Consider the following 20,138-nt stretch of genomic DNA (forward strand, 5'->3'; position numbering starts at 1 on the left):
CACTTAGAGTAGTGGCTGGGAGTGTTAGCTTTAGTATCGACCAGCGGCACTTAGAGTAGTGGCTGGGAGTGTTAGCTTTGATATCGACCAGCGGCACTTAGAGTAGTGGCTGGGAGTTGCAACAGGACAATGTTGAGTAAGGGATTTCTTGATATATTGGTGGGGGATGCCTCATTAAAACCTTCCTGGCCAAAACCCTCCTTAGGGAAAAATGCCAGGGGAGGAAAGAGTACATCCAATTACAAGTATTGTTCAGCTAAAATACAACTTTAAATGCGAAATGTTCCAAGTGCTAGGTAGTGGTTCTCTAGAAAGTTTCTCCAGACGGTATGCTCCTTTGCCGACGTCCTTTAGTATACGGAATGGGCCTTCCCAGTTTGGCGAGAATTTGCCTTCGTGTTTCCTTGCTTTGCTGGTCATCCTCCAGACTAAGTCGCCCTTGTGGAGAGAGCGTGGTTTGAGCTTGGAGTTGTATCTTCTAGCGGCTCTTAATTTGGTCGCAAGGTCATGGATGCGTGCCTTTTCTCGTGCTTCGTATAGAAGGTCGAGATGGGTGTTCATACAATCGTCATTGGTCTGGTCGCTATGGTGTTGTTGGCGCAGGGATGGTTGTCCGATTTCCACGGGAATCATGGCGTCGGTGCCGTAGACAAGGGTGTATGGTGCCTCATGGGTGGAGGATTGGGGCGTGCATCTATATGCCCAAAGTACTTCGAGGAGTTCGTCTGGCCATTTGCCCTTTGCCCCGTCAAGCCGCTTCTTGAGTTGGCCGAGGATGACTTTGTTTGCGGCTTCTGCTTGGCCGTTTGTTTGGGGGTGCTCGACGGAACTGGTGACGTGTGTGATTTTCAAGTTGCGGTAGAATTCGGTGAGGCCTTTGTCTATGAATTGGCGGCCGTTATCAGTTATGATGGTGTGAGGGATACCATAGCGGCAGATGATGTTCTTCCAGACGAAACGCTGCACCTGATTGGCAGTTATGGTGGCAAGGGGTTCTGCCTCGATCCACTTGGAGAAGTAATCAACGGCAACAAGTAGGAATTTGACCTGTCCTTTTCTTGGTGCAAAAGGCCCGATTATGTCCATTCCCCATTTGGAGAATGGCCATGGTGAGGATACGTGGTGAAGTTCTTCCTGGGGTACGTGCGTGACGGGGCCGTGCTTTTGACATTGAGCGCATTTTCTAACATAAGTGGTGCAATCTTCCTCCATTGTCGGCCAATAGTAGCCGGCGCGCAATATTCTGGCGGCCATGGTCTTGGGACCCGAGTGATAGCCGCAAACGCCTTGATGTATTTCTTGCATGACGTATTCGGCTTGATCGCGGGTAATGCACTTGAGCAATGGTCTGCTGAAGCCGCGTCTAAATAGTTCACCGTCGACTAAAATATAGCGCGCTGCTTTCCGGGTCCATCCCTTGTCTGCGTTTGCCGGGGTGGTTCCGTCTTCGAGGTATGTGACAAAAGGTTCCATCCAGGTGCCGGAGGTGGTGATGTTGAGGCACTGACTGGTTTGCTCGATGGATGGAATGCTGAGGGTGTGTTGCAAAAGCGACTTGTATCGCCCCTTCTTCTTGGTGCTGGCAAGCTTTGAGAGAATGTCGGCTCTGGTGTTGTTACTTCTGGGGACGTGTTCGATCTTGAAAGCCTCGAAGTGTTCGATTAGGGCGGTTACCGCGTGGTAGTATTGTGAGAGTAGGGCATCTTTGACTTGATACTCGCCATTGAGGTGTCCTACTGTGAGCTTGGAGTCTGTTTTGCAAAGTAGCTTCTTTGCACCAACGTCGCGTGCTAGGTTGAGGCCGGCTATTATGGCTTCGTATTCTGCTTGATTGTTGGACATTTTGAAATTGAAGCGGAGGGATTGCTCGACAAGGACGTCGCCGGGACCTTCTAGCACTATTCCCGCCCCGGCACCTTGGGGGTTTGAGGAGCCATCTACATGCATCGTCCACCAAGTGTCTTGGGTGGGTGGGTGGTTCTGGAGGTCGTTGGTGAAGTCTGCCAAGCATTGTGCTTTGATGGGGCCGTGTGGCTCGTAGAGGATGTTGAATTCGGACAATTCGATAGCCCACGAAGATAGCCGCCCTGCCAAATCTGGTTTTTGGAGGATCTTGTGCACAGGGTGATCCGTTCTGACGATGACGGTGTGGGACTGAAAGTATGGGCGCAGTCGTCGTGCTGCAGTTATCAATGCGAGGGCTATTTTTTCAATCATCTGGTAGCGCGTTTCCGGGTCTTGGAGGATTCGGCTGGTGAAATATATGGGTTGTTGGGTGTTGTCTTTCTCTTGGACGAGAGCGGAGCTGAGCGCGCCCGTAGATGCTGCTATGTATATGATGAGGGGAAGGCTGAGGTCTGGTTTAGTGAGAATTGGGGGGGTGGTGCCAATCTGGAGGAATCGATTTGGCTGCGGGAGGGGGAAGTGTCTTATGTCCCCAACGGGCTCGACCCTGGCCTCAGAGTTTACCCTTGGGTCGAGGTCGTCACCTGCTAAGGTTGCTCTGTTCTGGGATTGCTCGATGTTGTGGGTTGTCAAGGGTGGGTGGGGAAGTTTTAGGCTTGCTATATAGCACCGTGTACCGTGATTATGTCACCTTGCGAGGATGGGAATTTCATGGCGAGGTGTGGGGTGGGTACGATGGCCCCCAAGGCGTTGATGGACGGTCTTCCCAAAAGTATGTTGTAAGATGTGTGTGCTTCCACAACTAGGTAGCGAATGGGTATGGTTTTCGTTTGCCTTCCTTCTCCAAATGTAGTATGGAGGTCGATATACCCCTTGGTTGGGACCCTTTCGCCCGAGAAACCGTATATTGGTTCATTGTGGGGAGTGAGGTCCGCTAAGGGTATCTGCAGTTTGTTGAAGGTTTTCCAGTATAAGATATCCACGGAGCTTCCTTGGTCGACGAGCACTTTCTTGACCACGAAGTTTTCTACTTCTATAGTTATGACCATGGGGTCGTCTTGGTTGGGGTCGGTGCCTTGGAAGTCCGAGTCTGAGAAGGTGATGGGTGGCATCCTTCTTATCGTTCTACCAGCCACAGCGTGTACTGATTGGACTGCTCTTAGGTGCCTTTTCCTGGACGAGGATGACCTCCCTCCTCCGGCAAACCCACCAGATATGGTGTTGATTGTTCCGCGTAAGGGTGGTCTCTCGTCGGTTCGCCTGGGTTGCTGCTGGGCTGGTGCGCGCTGCTCTGTGTGTTGGGTTCTTGCGGGTTCTCTTCTTGGCTCTCTATGCTCAGTTCGCCTGTTTGTTCGTCGCTCGACTCGCCTATTGTCATTCCTCTCATACCGAGGTCTATGAGAGCTTTCTCCGGCTTCTCTTATGTAATGTTTGAGATGTCCGGCTCGCACGAGTTCTTCTATCTTGTCTCGCAGGGTATCGCATTCGTCAGTCGTGTGGCCGTTGTTGCGATGGTAATGGCAGTACTTGCTCAGGTCTGCATTAGGTGGGTTTTGGTACTTTCTGGGCGGGGGGATGAGTTCGGCTTGCAGCACTTCATCGAGTATGCGAGTTCAGGGGAGCGTAGTTGGAGAACTTAGCGGGTCTTCGCTCCATCGGGCGGTTCTGTTCGCGTTGGGGGGGCTCTTTATTAGGTTTCCTGATGTTGGTGTGTGCTAAAGGGGTTTGAGCGTTACTCTGGTATCGCCTCATGTCCTCTACTCTGATGAACATGGCTGCTCTCTTCCTGAGCTCCTGCATGCTTATGGGGGGCGCATCGCTAACTCATCAGCGAAGGGTCCGGGACGGAGGGAGGTCATCATGTACATCAGTATGAGATTGGGGGTGAGGTCCTTGATTTTCATGGCTATGGCGCCGAATCTGGGCGCGTTCAAGGGAGCGCAGTTGGAGAACTTAGCGGGTCTTCGCTCCATCGGGCGGTTCTGTTCGCGTTGGGGGGGCTCTTTATTAGGTTTCCTGATGTTGGTGTGTGCTAAAGGGGTTTGAGCGTTACTCTGGTATCGCCTCATGTCCTCTACTCTGATGAACATGGCTGCTCTCTTCCTGAGCTCCTGCATGCTTATGGGGGGCGCATCGCTAACTCATCAGCGAAGGGTCCGGGACGGAGGGAGGTCATCATGTACATCAGTATGAGATTGGGGGTGAGGTCCTTGATTTTCATGGCTATGGCGCCGAATCTGTCGATGAAAACTCGGAGAGGTTCCCCCTCCTCTTGCCTGAGATTGAGGAGGGCAATTGTGGTGAGGTCGTGGCGACGACTTGTGTCGAACTGGGTGGTAAAGGTGGTGGTAAGTGTGGTGAAGGAGTCAATGGTGTAGGGAGGAAGGCTCATGAACCATTCTAAAGCTGATCCTCTGAGGGCTACTGAAAATGATTTACACAGGACGGCATCGTCCGTTGAATATAAACCCACTTGGTTGGTGTAAATAGATACAAACTCGTCTGGTTCCGTTGTGCCATCGTACGTCACGGTGGGTGCTTTCCATTTATGGGGTAGGGGAGTTTCCGTGATCCCATCTATGAAGGGGTGTCGACGGTTCCTCTTCGACGCGAAGGAGCTGTAGTTACCTCTTGTCGTTGGCCCGGTGGGTCTGTACTCGCTTTCATCTTTAGTTGGATGGATGTCAACTCTTGAGTGAGGAGGGGCAGTGACCCTTGAGTTTGGGGGGATATCCGCCCTTGACCGAGATTGGTAGGGTTCCCCAGCCGCTTGGTCTGCTTCTATCTTCTGTCTGAGACGAGAATTTTCCTCTCTCAATGCCTCCATTTCATCTGCGTTTCTTTTCTTGTACTCCGCGAATTCTTGTTGCATCCTGGCCTGAGCCTCCAAAATGCGGGAAATCTCCGATGCTGGTCCGGGGTCCCCAACTTCAACAGTTGGGACCACGGGGGGGACGTCCGCTGTCCTGCTTCTTGTGGACACCATCTTGTCTTCCTGGATTGTTGTCTTGGATCTGTGAAATACTCTTCGGCCCCACGGTGGGCGCCAAATGTTCTTACGAGGCCAAAGGTTGTAGTCCACAAATCACTTGGGGGCTTCGGATGGCTGATCTCGGTCCTTCTTCTGTCGCTTCAGGGTGATTCTGGGGTGGAGCCGGTGACCTGCAAAGACACTCTGATGCCAAAGTCAGCACTGGTGATGTCAGAATATCTGAATAATTTAATGCGTAATCAATGCATAGAACAGTGTGCTATTTATACTATTTTACCTGTGGGTCCTACCTGGGATGGGCTTTCTGGCCCAATCATCCCCTTTTTGGCTGTTCTTGGATCCAGTGCTTCTTGGGGGAAATTACCAGAGGGTCCTTTGGGGGTTTCCGGTATTCGGTACTCGACTATGAGGATCTATGGGGGTTGACTGGCAACGTCGCGGATCTGGGGGGTGTTTGGTCAATGTATGCAGGCTGGCATGACTGGTTGGGCAACTGGCTACAAGGCTTGGAGTAAGCGGCATCAGGTTTGGGGTAAGCGGCCATCAGGCTTCGCTGGGGGCCGTGTACTAGGGAGGGTGCTTAGTCAATGCCTGCAGGCTGGCATGACTTTGGTTGGGGAGCTGGTGACAAGGCTTGGAGTAAGCGGCACAGGTTTGGAGTAAGCGGCCATCAGGCTTCGCTGGGGGCCGTGTACTTGGGCTGGGACATCTTTGGTTGGGGAGCTGGTCACAAGGCTTGGAGTAAGCGGCACAGGTTTGGAGTAAGCGGCCATCAGGCTTCGCTGGGGGCCATGTACTTGGGCTGGGACATCAGCCTCCCAGTCTTGAGGAGATGTTGACGAAAAGACTTACCGGTGTCCTGCCATTTTGCAATTTTCATTTGTGGGTTAAGGTCGCGTGCCCTATGGCTATAGCTACCAAAAGTCATCCACAAACTTTGAGCAAAGGTCCTCTTGATCTTCCAAAGGTTGGTTCTTAAGTTGGCATATGGACCCTTATTTCAACTTGAAGATAAAGCAAAACTAAAGCCCATTAATTGGTTAAGCACAAACACAATTTGGTCAGCCAATTTTACAAAGCATTGGGCCCTTATTTAAATAAAAGAAACTACATCAACACGGCGCATTAGGCATCCTCCATTTGACCCATATGCAATTCACATCATACCCTCCTTCTTCGAGATGATTTGTCCCGAATCTTAAGACACTAGTTTTAATGTAAGTTTATTATGATCTTGTGAAGGACTTTTATTTTTTCAAAAGTCGAAACTAATTCTCTTCTTCCAGGATCAAATTCAACTTGATATTTGTTACTTTCCAATGGTTGCAATCCGTTGATAACATTTCTTGGCAACAGTACCCCACCTTGATATGTAACAATAAATAATTCCATGCATTGTGTTTGACGAATTTGCTTTTTATCGACGGACCAAATGCATAATAAAGCACTATGAACAAGCTTCCTTTTTAAACATGGAAGTTGGTGTGTTTCATTTACATGCTTATCCTTTTGTTCCTTGTAAATGACATCACAAACTGTAGAAGGAAAAACATTGACGAATAAACTTTCTCTAGTTCCATTTCTTTTTCTTTATTTTCCCTTCCTTCTGGAGTTTATATTACTTCTTTTTCTATTCTTTCTTTTTCTGTTTTCTCCTTCAGCCTACGTTGATCCTTACTGACTTGTCTTGGTGTCATAAATTTCTACTTGTTTTGATGTCCCTCATGCCTCAAATAAAGGGAACGTTCATCAAGATGGGGTGTTTTAAAACGAAGCCATGCCCATCCCAAAAGAAAATGACAAGAGTCCATGGGAGCAATATCACATAATACTTCTTTCACACATTGCCATGTACTGAATTTGATCCATGCTTGATCCAGATGATGGGTTGCTGGTAACTGGAGTTTCTCCACCAATCTTTGCCTCACAACATTGTTTTCGCTTCCGTAATCGAATGCAACTAAACATGGATGGCCTTCGGTCAAAAACTTTGTATAATAAACTTCCTTTCCTATTCCAAATCTAGATAGCCAGGCTCTGAATACCAAATGATGTGAATCCAGAGGGTTCGATTCGTTTGACTGATCTATCATTGATGGAACGCTAACAAGCAAGAAATTTGAGAAATTATTTAAAACGAGAAAATGGAAACATAAAAGAAGATGGAACGGAAATTGTTAGACATCACACTTCCAAGAATAGAAGATAAGCCTACGAGTTGAAACACACAAAGGGATAAAGGACCTTTGATTAAACTCATGGATTCTTGAATCACTCAAGAACTTAGGAGAATCACTCTCACTAAGATAGATGAGATAAAACTCGTTTATTTTCTGAATAAAACTCAGCTTGCCTTCATTGATGAAAATGGTTCAACTTATATAGGAGCTTTAACCATCAGAATTACAAAAGACACATAAATTTCAATATCATCCCGCTTAAAGCTATTAATTAGTGATCCACTCAAACTAATAACGATCCGCTACTTAATGGTTGATTGTAACTGAATTTAAGGCTACCAAAAGTCATCCACAAACTTTGAGCAAAGGTCCTCTTGATCTTCCAAAGGTTGGTTCTTAAGTTGGCATATGGACCCTTATTTCAACTTGAAGATAAAGCAAAACTAAAGCCCATTAATTGGTTAAGCACAAACACAATTTGGTCAGCCAATTTTACAAAGCATTGGGCCCTTATTTAAATAAAAGAAACTGCATCAACACGGCGCATTAGGCATCCTCCATTTGACCCATATGCAATTCACATCATACCCTCCTTCTTCAAGATGATTTGTCCCGAATCTTAAAACCCTAGTTTTAAGGTAAGTTTATTATGATCTTGTGAAGGACTTTTATTTTTCCAAAAGTCGAAACTAATTCTCTTCTTCTAGGATCAAATTCAACTTGATATTTGTTACTTTCCAATGGTTGCAATCCGTTGATAACATTTCTTGGCAACAGTACCCCACCTTGATATGTAACAATAAATAATTTCATGCATTGTGTTTGACGAATTTGATTTTTATCGACGAACCAAATGCATAATAAAGCACTATGAACAAGCTTCCTTTTTAAACATGGAAGTTGGTGTGTTTCATTTACATGCTTATCCTTTTGTTCCTTGTAAATGACATCACAAACTGTAGAAGGAACAACATTGACGAATAAAGTTTCTCTAGTTCCATTTCTTTTTCTTTATTTTCCCTTCCTTCTGGAGTTTATATTACTTCTTTTTCTATTCTTTCTTTTTCTGTTTTCTCCTTCAGCCTACGTTGATCCTTACTGACTTGTCTTGGTGTCATAAATTTCTACTTGTTTTGATGTCCCTCATGCCTCAAATAAAGGGAACGTTCATCAAGATGGAGTGATTTAAAACGAAGCCATGCTCATCCCAACAGAAGATGACAAGAGTTCGTGGGAGCAATATCACATAACAATTCTTTCACGCATTGTCATGTACTGAATTTGATCCATGCTTGATCCAGATGAAAGGTTGCTGGTAACTGGAGTTTCTCCACCAATCTTTGCCTCACAACATTGTTTTCGCTTCCGTAATCGAATGCAACTAAACATGGATGGCCTTCGGTCAAAAACTTTGTATAATAAACTTCCTTTCCTATTTCAAATCTAGATAGCCAGGCTCTGAATACCAAATGATGTGAATCCAGAGGGTTCGATTCGTTTGACTGATCTATCATTGATGGAATGCTAACAAGCAAGAAATTTGAGAAATTATTTAAAACGAGAAAATGGAAACATAAAAGAAGATGGAACGGAAATTGATAGACATCACACTTCCAAGAATAGAAGATAAGCCTACGAGTTGAAACACACAAAGGGATAAAGGACCTTTGATTAAACTCATGGATTCTTGAATCACTTAAGAACTTAGGAGAATCACTCTCACTAAGATAGATGAGATAAAACTCGTCTATTTTCTGAATAAAACTCAGCTTACCTTCATTGATGAAAATGGTTCAACTTATATAGGAGCTTTAACCATCAGAATTACAAAAGACACATAAATTTCAATATCATCCCGCTTAAAGCTATTAATTAGTGATCCACTCAAACTAATAACGATCCGCTACTTAATGGTTGATTGTAACTGAATTTAAGGCTACCAAAAGTCATCCACAAACTTTGAGCAAATGTCCTCTTGATCTTCTAAAGGTTGGTTCTTAAGTTGGCATATGGACCCTTATTTCAACTTGAAGATAAAGCAAAACTAAAGCCCATTAATTGGTTAAGCACAAACACAATTTGGTCAGCCAATTTTACAAAGCATTGGGCCCTTATTTAAATAAAAGAAACTACATCAACACGGCGCATTAGGCATCCTCCATTTGACCCATATGCAATTCACATCATACCCTCCTTCTTCGAGATGATTTGTCCCGAATCTTAAGACACTAGTTTTAATGTAAGTTTATTATAATCTTGTGAAGGACTTTTATTTTTTCAAAAGTCGAAACTAATTCTCTTCTTACAGGATCAAATTCAACTTGATATTTGTTACTTTCCAATGGTTGCAATCCGTCGATAACATTTCTTGGCAACAGTACCCCACCTTGATATGTAACAATAAATAATTCCATGCATTGTGTTTGACGAATCTGCTTCTAATCCACGGACCAAATGCATAATAAAGCACTATGAACAAGCTTCCTTTTTAAACATGGAAGTTGGTGTGTTTCATTTACATGCTTATCCTTTTGTTCCTTGTAAATGACATCACAAACTGTAGAAGGAAAAACATTGACGAATAAAGTTTCTCTAGTTCCATTTCTTTTTCTTTATTTTCCCTTCCTTTTGCAGTTGATATTACTTCTTGTTCTATTCTTTCTTTTCCTTTTTCTCCTTCAGCCTACGTTGATCCTTATTGACTTGTCTTGGTGTCATAAATTTCTACTTGTTTTGATGTCCCTCATGCCTCAAATAAAGGGAACGTTCATCAAGATGGAGTGATTTAAAACGAAGCCATGCTCATCCCAACAGAAGATGACAAGAGTTCGTGGGAGCAATATCACATAACAATTCTTTCACGCATTGTCATGTACTGAATTTGATCCATGCTTGATCCAGATGAAAGGTTGCTAGTAACTGGAGTTTCTCCACCAATCATTGGCTCACAACATTGTTTTCGCTTTCGTAATCGAATGCAACTAAACATGGATGGCCTTCGGTTAAACACTTTGTATAATAAACTTCCTTTCCTATTCCAAATCTAGATAGCCAGGCTCTGAATACCAAATGATGTGAATCCAGAGGGTTCGATTCATTTGACTGATCTATCATTGTTGGAATGCTAACAAGCAAGAAATTTGAGAAATTATTTAAAATGAGAAAATGGAAACATAAAAGAAGATGGAAGGGAAATTGATAGACATCACACTTCTAAGAATGGAAGATAAGCCTAAGAGTTGAAAAACACAAAGGGATAAAGGACCTTTGATTAAACTCATGGATTCTTGAATCACTCAAGAACTTAGGAGAATCACTCTCACTAAGATAGATGAGATAAAACTCGTTTATTTTCTGAATAAAACTCAGCTTGCCTTCATTGATGAAAAAGGTTCAACTTATATAGGAGCTTTAACCATCAGAATTACAAAAGACACATAAATTTCAATATCATCTCGCTTAAAGCTATTAATTAATGATCCACTCAAGCTAATAACGATCCGCTACTTAATGGTTGATTGTAACTGAATTTAAGGCTACCATAAGTCATCCACAAACTTTGAGCAAAGGTCCTCTTGATCTTCCAAAGGTTGGTTCTTAAGTTGGCATATGGACCCTTATTTCAACTTGAAGATAAAGCAAAACTAAAGCCCATTAATTGGTTAAGCACAAACACAATTTGGTCAGCCAAATTAAAAAGCATTGGGCCCTTATTTAAATAAAAGAAACTGCATCAACACGGCGCATTAGGTATCCTCCATTTGACCCATATGCAATTCACATCATACCCTCCTTCTTCGAGATGATTTGTCCCGAATCTCAAGACACTAGTTTTAATGTAAGTTTATTATGATCTTGTGAAGGACTTTTATTTTTTCAAAAGTCGAAACTAATTCTCTTCTTCTAGGATCAAATTCAACTTGATATTTGTTACTTTCCAATGGTTGCAATCCGTTGATAACATTTCTTGGCAACAGTACCCCACCTTGATATGTAACAATAAATAATTCCATGCATTGTGTTTGACGAATTTGATTTTTATCGACGGACCAAATGCATAATAAAGCACTATGAACAAGCTTCCTTTTTAAACATGGAAGTTGGTGTGTTTCATTTACATGCTTATCCTTTTGTTCCTTGTAAATGACATCACAAACTGTAGAAGGAACAACATTGACGAATAAAGTTTCTCTAGTTCCATTTCTTTTTCTTTATTTTCCCTTCCTTCTGGAGTTTATATTACTTCTTTTTCTATTCTTTCTTTTTCTGTTTTCTCCTTCAGCCTACGTTGATCCTTACTGACTTGTCTTGGTGTCATAAATTTCTACTTGTTTTGATGTCCCTCATGCCTCAAATAAAGGGAACGTTCATCAAGATGGAGTGATTTAAAACGAAGCCATGCTCATCCCAACAGAAGATGACAAGAGTTCGTGGGAGCAATATCACATAACAATTCTTTCACGCATTGTCATGTACTGAATTTGATCCATGCTTGATCCAGATGAAAGGTTGCTGGTAACTGGAGTTTCTCCACCAATCTTTGCCTCACAACATTGTTTTCGCTTCCGTAATCGAATGCAACTAAACATGGATGGCCTTCGGTCAAAACTTTGTATAATAAACTTCCTTTCCTATTTCAAATCTAGATAGCCAGGCTCTGAATACCAAATGATGTGAATCCAGAGGGTTCGATTCGTTTGACTGATCTATCATTGATGGAATGCTAACAAGCAAGAAATTTGAGAAATTATTTAAAACGAGAAAATGGAAACATAAAAGAAGATGGAACGGAAATTGATAGACATCACACTTCCAAGAATAGAAGATAAGCCTACGAGTTGAAACACACAAAGGGATAAAGGACCTTTGATTAAACTCATGGATTCTTGAATCACTTAAGAACTTAGGAGAATCACTCTCACTAAGATAGATGAGATAAAACTCGTCTATTTTCTGAATAAAACTCAGCTTACCTTCATTGATGAAAATGGTTCAACTTATATAGGAGCTTTAACCATCAGAATTACAAAAGACACATAAATTTCAATATCATCCCGCTTAAAGCTATTAATTAGTGATCCACTCAAACTAATAACGATCCGCTACTTAATGGTTGATTGTAACTGAATTTAAGGCTACCAAAAGTCATCCACAAACTTTGAGCAAATGTCCTCTTGATCTTCCAAAGGTTGGTTCTTAAGTTGGCATATGGACCCTTATTTCAACTTGAAGATAAAGCAAAACTAAAGCCCATTAATTGGTTAAGCACAAACACAATTTGGTCAGCCAATTTTACAAAGCATTGGGCCCTTATTTAAATAAAAGAAACTACATCAACACGGCGCATTAGGCATCCTCCATTTGACCCATATGCAATTCACATCATACCCTCCTTCTTCGAGATGATTTGTCCCGAATCTTAAGACACTAGTTTTAATGTAAGTTTATTATAATCTTGTGAAGGACTTTTATTTTTTCAAAAGTCGAAACTAATTCTCTTCTTACAGGATCAAATTCAACTTGATATTTGTTACTTTCCAATGGTTGCAATCCGTCGATAACATTTCTTGGCAACAGTACCCCACCTTGATATGTAACAATAAATAATTCCATGCATTGTGTTTGACGAATCTGCTTCTAATCCACGGACCAAATGCATAATAAAGCACTATGAACAAGCTTCCTTTTTAAACATGGAAGTTGGTGTGTTTCATTTACATGCTTATCCTTTTGTTCCTTGTAAATGACATCACAAACTGTAGAAGGAAAAACATTGACGAATAAAGTTTCTCTAGTTCCATTTCTTTTTCTTTATTTTCCCTTCCTTTTGCAGTTGATATTACTTCTTGTTCTATTCTTTCTTTTCCTTTTTCTCCTTCAGCCTACGTTGATCCTTATTGACTTGTCTTGGTGTCATAAATTTCTACTTGTTTTGATGTCCCTCATGCCTCAAATAAAGGGAACGTTCATCAAGATGGAGTGATTTAAAACGAAGCCATGCTCATCCCAACAGAAGATGACAAGAGTTCGTGGGAGTAATATCACATAACAATTCTTTCACGCATTGTCATGTACTGAATTTGATCCATGCTTGATCCAGATGAAAGGTTGCTAGTAACTGGAGTTTCTCCACCAATCATTGGCTCACAACATTGTTTTCGCTTTCGTAATCGAATGCAACTAAACATGGATGGCCTTCGGTTAAACACTTTGTATAATAAACTTCCTTTCCTATTCCAAATCTAGATAGCCAGGCTCTGAATACCAAATGATGTGAATCCAGAGGGTTCGATTCATTTGACTGATCTATCATTGTTGGAATGCTAACAAGCAAGAAATTTGAGAAATTATTTAAAACGAGAAAATGGAAACATAAAAGAAGATGGAACGGAAATTGATAGACATCACACTTCCAAGAATGGAAGATAAGGCTAAGAGTTGAAACACACAAAGGGATAAAGGACCTTTGATTAAACTCATGGATTCTTGAATCACTCAAGAACTTAGGAGGATCACTCTCATTAAGATAGATGAGATAAAACCCGTCTATTTTCTGAATAAAACTCAGCTTGCCTTCATTGATGAAAATGGTTCAACTTATATAGGAGCTTTAACCATCAGAATTACAAAAGACACATAAATTTCAATATCATCCCGCTTAAAGCTATTAATTAGTGATCCACTCAAACTAATAACGATCCGCTACTTAATGGTTGATTGTAACTGAATTTAAGGCTACCAAAAGTCATCCACAAACTTTGAGCAAATGTCCTCTTGATCTTCCAAAGGTTGGTTCTTAAGTTGGCATATGGACCCTTATTTCAACTTGAAGATAAAGCAAAACTAAAGCCCATTAATTGGTTAAGCACAAACACAATTTGGTCAGCCAATTTTACAAAGCATTGGGCCCTTATTTAAATAAAAGAAACTGCATCAACACGGCGCATTAGGCATCCTCCATTTGACCCATATGCAATTCACATCATACCCTCCTTCTTCGAGATGATTTGTCCCGAATCTTAAGACACTAGTTTTAATGTAAGTTTATTATAATCTTGTGAAGGACTTTTATTTTTTCAAAAGTCGAAACTAATTCTCTTCTTACAGGATCAAATTCAACTTGATATTTGTTACTTTCCAATGGTTGCAATCCGTCGATAACATTTCTTGGCAACAGTACCCCACCTTGATATGTAACAATAAATAATTCCATGCATTGTGTTTGACGAATCTGCTTCTAATCCACGGACCAAATGCATAATAAAGCACTATGAACAAGCTTCCTTTTTAAACATGGAAGTTGGTGTGTTTCATTTACATGCTTATCCTTTTGTTCCTTGTAAATGACATCACAAACTGTAGAAGGAAAAACATTGACGAATAAAGTTTCTCTAGTTCCATTTCTTTTTCTTTATTTTCCCTTCCTTTTGCAGTTGATATTACTTCTTGTTCTATTCTTTCTTTTCCTTTTTCTCCTTCAGCCTACGTTGATCCTTATTGACTTGTCTTGGTGTCATAAATTTCTACTTGTTTTGATGTCCCTCATGCCTCAAATAAAGGGAACGTTCATCAAGATGGAGTGATTTAAAACGAAGCCATGCTCATCCCAACAGAAGATGACAAGAGTTCGTGGGAGTAATATCACATAACAATTCTTTCACGCATTGTCATGTACTGAATTTGATCCATGCTTGATCCAGATGAAAGGTTGCTAGTAACTGGAGTTTCTCCACCAATCATTGGCTCACAACATTGTTTTCGCTTTCGTAATCGAATGCAACTAAACATGGATGGCCTTCGGTTAAACACTTTGTATAATAAACTTCCTTTCCTATTCCAAATCTAGATAGCCAGGCTCTGAATACCAAATGATGTGAATCCAGAGGGTTCGATTCATTTGACTGATCTATCATTGTTGGAATGCTAACAAGCAAGAAATTTGAGAAATTATTTAAAACGAGAAAATGGAAACATAAAAGAAGATGGAACGGAAATTGATAGACATCACACTTCCAAGAATGGAAGATAAGGCTAAGAGTTGAAACACACAAAGGGATAAAGGACCTTTGATTAAACTCATGGATTCTTGAATCACTCAAGAACTTAGGAGGATCACTCTCATTAAGATAGATGAGATAAAACCCGTCTATTTTCTGAATAAAACTCAGCTTGCCTTCATTGATGAAAATGGTTCAACTTATATAGGAGCTTTAACCATCAGAATTACAAAAGACACATAAATTTCAATATCATCCCGCTTAAAGCTATTAATTAATGATCCATTAAAGCTAATAACGTTCTGCTACTTAATGGTTGATTGTAACTGAATTTAAGGCTACCAAAAGGCATCCATAAACTTTGAGCAAAGGTCCTCTTGATCTTCCAAAGGTTGGTTCTTAAGTTGGGATATGGACCCTTATTTCAACTTGAAGATAAAGCAAAACTAAAGCCCATTAATTGGTTAAGCACAAACACAATTTGGTCAGCCAAATTAAAAAGCATTGGGCCCTTATTTAAATAAAAGAAACTGCATCAACACGGCGCATTAGGAATCCTCCATTTGACCCATATGCAATTCACATCATACCCTCCTTCTTCGAGATGATTTGTCCCGAATCTTAAGACACTAGTTTTAATGTAAGTTTATTATGATCTTGTGAAGGACTTTTATTTTTTCAAAAGTCGAAACTAATTCTCTTCTTACAGGATCAAATTCTACTTGATATTCGTTACTTTCCAATGGCTGCAATCTGTCGATAACATTTCTTGGCAACAGTACCCCACCTTGATATGTAACAATAAATAATTCCATGCATTGTGTTTGACGAATTTGCTTCTTATCGACGGACTAAATGCATAATAAAGCACTATGAACAAGCTTCCTTTTTAAACATGAAGTTGGTGTGTTTCATTTACATGCTTATCCTTTTGTTCCTTGTAAATGACATCACAAACTGTAGAAGGAAAAACATTGACGAATAAAGTTTCTCTAGTTCCATTTCTTTTTCTTTATTTTCCCTTCCTTTGCAGTTGATATTACTTCTTGTTCTATTCTTTCTTTTCCTTTTTCTCCTTCAGCCTACGTTGATCCTTACTGACTTATCTTGGTGTCATAAATTTCTACTTGTTTTGATGTCCCTCATGCCTCAAATAAAGGGAACGTTCATCAAGATGGAGTGATTTAAAACGAAGCCATGCTCATCCCAAAAGAAGATGACAAGAGTCCGTGGGAGCAATATCACATAATACTTCTTTCACGCATTGCCATGTACTAATTTGATCCATGCTTGATCCAGATGAAAGGTTGTTGGTAATTGGAGTTTTCAACCAATCATTGGCTCACAACATTGTTTTCGCTTCCGTAATCGAAAGCAACTAAACATGGATGGCCTTCGGTTAAACACTTTGTATAATAAACTTCCTTTCCTATTCCAAATCTAGATAGCCAGGTTCTAAATACCAAATGATGTGAATCCAGAGGGTTCGATTCATTTGACTGATCTATCATTGTTGGAATGCTAACAAGCAAGAAATTTGAGAAATTATTTAAAATGAGAAAATGGAAACATAAAAGAAGATGGAACGGAAAGTGATAGACATCACACTTCCAACAATAGAAGATAAGCCTAAGAGTTGAAAAACACAAAGGGATAAAGGACCTTTGATTAAACTCATGGATTCTTGAATCACTCAAGAACTTAGGATAATCACTCTCATTAAGATAGATGAGATAAAACTCGTCTATTTTCTGAATAAAACTCAGCTTGCCTTCATTGATGAAAAAGGTTCAACTTATATAGGAGCTTTAACCATCAGAATTACAAAAGACACATAAATTTCAATATCATCCCGCTTAAAGCTATTAATTAATGATACACTGAAGCTAATAATGATCTGCTACTTAATGGTTGATTGTTCTGAATTTAAGGCTACCAAAAGTCATCCATAAACCTTGAGCAAAGGTCCTCTTGATCTTCCAAAGGTTGGTTCTTAAGTTGGCATACAGACCCTTATTTCAACTGAAGATAAAGCAAAACTAAAGCCCATTAATTGGTTAAACACAAACACAATTTGGTCAACCAATTTTACAAAGCATTGGGCCCTTATTTAAATGAAAGAAACTGCATCAACACGGCGCATTAGGCATCCTCCATTTGACCCATATGCAATTCACATCATACCCTCCTTCTTCGAGATGATTTATCCCGAATATTAAGACACTAGTTTTAATGTAAGTCTATTATGATCTTGTGAAGGACTTTTATTTTTTCAAAAGTCGAAACTAATTCTCTTCTTCCACGATCAAATTCAACTTGATATTTGTTACTTTCCAATGGTTGCAATCCGTCGATAACATTTCTTGGCAACAGTACCCCACCTTGATATATAACAATGAATAATTCCACACATTGTGTTTGATGAATTTGCTTCTTATCGACGGACCAAATGCATAATAAAACACTATGAACAAGCTTCCTTTTTAAACATGGAAGTTGGTGTGTTTCATTACATGCTTATCCTTTTGTTCCTTGTAAATGACATCACAAACTGTAGAAGGAAAAACATTGACGAATAAACTTTCTCTAGTTCTATTTCTTTTTCTTTATTTTCCCTTCCTTCTGCAGTTTATATTACTTCTTTTTCTATTCTTTCTTTTCTATTTTCTCCTTCAGCCTACGTTGATCCTTACTGACTTGTCGTGGTGCCACAAATTTCTACTTCTTTTGATATCCCTCATCCCTCAAATAAAGGGAACGTTCATCAAGATGGAGTGTTTTAAAACGAAGCCATGCCCATCCCAAAAGAAGATGACAAGAGTCCATGGGAGCAATATCACATAATACTTCTTTCACACATTGCCATGTACTGAATTTGATCCATGCTTGATCCAGATGAAAGGTTGCTGGTAACTGGAGTTTCTCCACCAATCTTTGGCTCACACCATTGTTTTCGCTTCCGTAATCGAATGCACTTAAACATGGATGGCCTTCGGTGAAACACTTTGTATAATAAACTTCATTTCCTATTCCAAATCTAGATAGCCAGGCTCTGAATATCGAATGATGTGAATCCACAGGGTTCGATTCGTTTGACTGATCTATCATTGTTGGAATGCTAACAAGCAAGAAATTTGAGAAATTATTTAAAACGAGAAAATAGAAACATAAAAGAAGATGGAACGGAAATTGATAGACATCACACTTCCAAGAATGGAAGATAAGCCTACGAGTTGAAACACACAAAGGGATAAAGGACCTTTGATTAAACTCATGGATTCTTGAATCACTCAAGAACTTAGGAGGATCACTCTCACTAAGATAGATGAGATAAAACTCGTTTATTTTCTGAATAACACTCAGCTTGCCTTCATTGATGACAATGGTTCAACTTATATAGGAGCTTTAACCATCAGAATTACAATAGACACATAAATTTCAATATCATCCCGCTTAAAGCTGCTAATTAATGATCCACTCAAACTAATAACGATCCGCTACTTAATGGTTGATTGTAACTGAATTTAAGGCTACCAAAAGTCATCCACAAACTTTGAGCAAAGGTCTTCTTGATCTTCCAAAGGTTGGTTCTTAAGTTGGCATACAGACCCTTATTTCAACTGAAGATAAAGCAAAACTAAAGCCCATTAATTGGTTAAACACAAACACAATTTGGTCAACCAATTTTACAAAGCATTGGGCCCTTATTTAAATGAAAGAAACTGCATCAACACGGCGCATTAGGCATCCTCCATTTGACCCATATGCAATTCACATCATACCCTCCTTCTTCGAGATGATTTGTCCCGAATCTTAAGACGCTAGTTTTAATATAAGTTTATTATGATCTTGTGAAAGACTTTTATTTTTTCACAAGTTAAAACTAATTCTCTTCTTCCAGGATCAAATTCAACTTGATATTTTTTACTTTCCAATGGCTGCAATTCGTCGATAACATTTCTTGGCAACAGTACCCCACCTTGATATGTAACAATAAATAATTCCATGCATTGTGTTTGATGAATTTGCTTCTTATCGACGGACCAAATGCATAATAAAACACTATGAACAAGCTTCCTTTTTAAACATGGAAGTTGGTGTGTTTCATTCACATGCTTATCCTTTTGTTCCTGTAAAACGACATCACAAACTGTAGAAGGAAAAACATTGACGGATAAACTTTCTCTAGTTCCATTTCTTTTTCTTTATCATCCCTTCCTTTTGCAGTTTATATTACTTCTTTTTCTATTCTTTCTTTTTCTGTTTTCTCTTTTGGTTCTTAAGTTGGCATAAATAAGGGTCTATATTTAAATAATTTCTGAAATTTCTTGCTTGTTAGCATTCCAACAATGATAGATCAGTCAAACGAATCGAACCCTATGGATTCACATCAATCGGTATTCAGAGCCTGGATATCTCGATTTGGAATAGGAAAGGAAGTTTATTATACAAAGTGTTTTACCGAAGGCCATCCATGTTTAGTTGCATTCGATTACGGAAGCGAAAATAATGGTGTGAGCCAAAGATTGGTGGAGAAACTCCAGTTACCAGTAACCTTTCATCTGGATCAAGCATGGATCAAATTCAGTGCTTGGCAATGTGTGAAAGAAGTATTATGTTATATTGCTCCCATGGACTCTTGTCATCTTCTTTTGGGATGGGCATGGCTTCGTTTTAACACACTCCATCTTGATGAACGTTCCCTTTATTTGAGGCATGAGGGATATCAAAAGGAGTATAAATTTATGACACCACGACATGTCAGTAAAGATCAAAAGAGAAAACAGAAAAAGAAAGAATAGAAAAAGAAGTAATATAAACTGCAAAAGGAAGGGATGATAAAGAAAAAGAAATGGAACTAGAGAAAGTTTATTCGTCATTGTTTTTTCTTCTACAGTTTGTGATGTCATTTTACAGGAACAAAAGGATAAGCATGTGAAGGAAACACACCAACTTCCATGTTTAAAAAGGAAGCTTGTTCATAGTGCTTTATTATGCATTTGGTCCGTCGATAAGAAGCAAATTCGTCAAAAACAATGCATGGAATTATTTATTGTTACATAT

General features: G+C 40.1%; 1 protein-coding gene across 1 annotated transcript; it reads right to left on the reverse strand.

The window, feature by feature from the left end:
• Nucleotides 1-252: 252 nt before the first annotated feature.
• Nucleotides 253-2,954, reverse strand: LOC114171412. Its single transcript, XM_028056456.1, has 2 exons — nt 2,583-2,954; nt 253-2,508 (listed from the first exon to the last, which is right to left on the reverse strand). Exons 1-2 carry the CDS (start codon nt 2,952-2,954, stop codon nt 253-255), a joined length of 2,628 nt encoding a protein of 875 aa, XP_027912257.1.
• Nucleotides 2,955-20,138: the final 17,184 nt, after the last annotated feature.

The sequence above is a fragment of the Vigna unguiculata genome, unplaced genomic scaffold (assembly GCF_004118075.2).
Source record: "Vigna unguiculata cultivar IT97K-499-35 unplaced genomic scaffold, ASM411807v1 contig_25, whole genome shotgun sequence".
Classification (NCBI taxonomy): domain Eukaryota; kingdom Viridiplantae; phylum Streptophyta; class Magnoliopsida; order Fabales; family Fabaceae; genus Vigna; species Vigna unguiculata.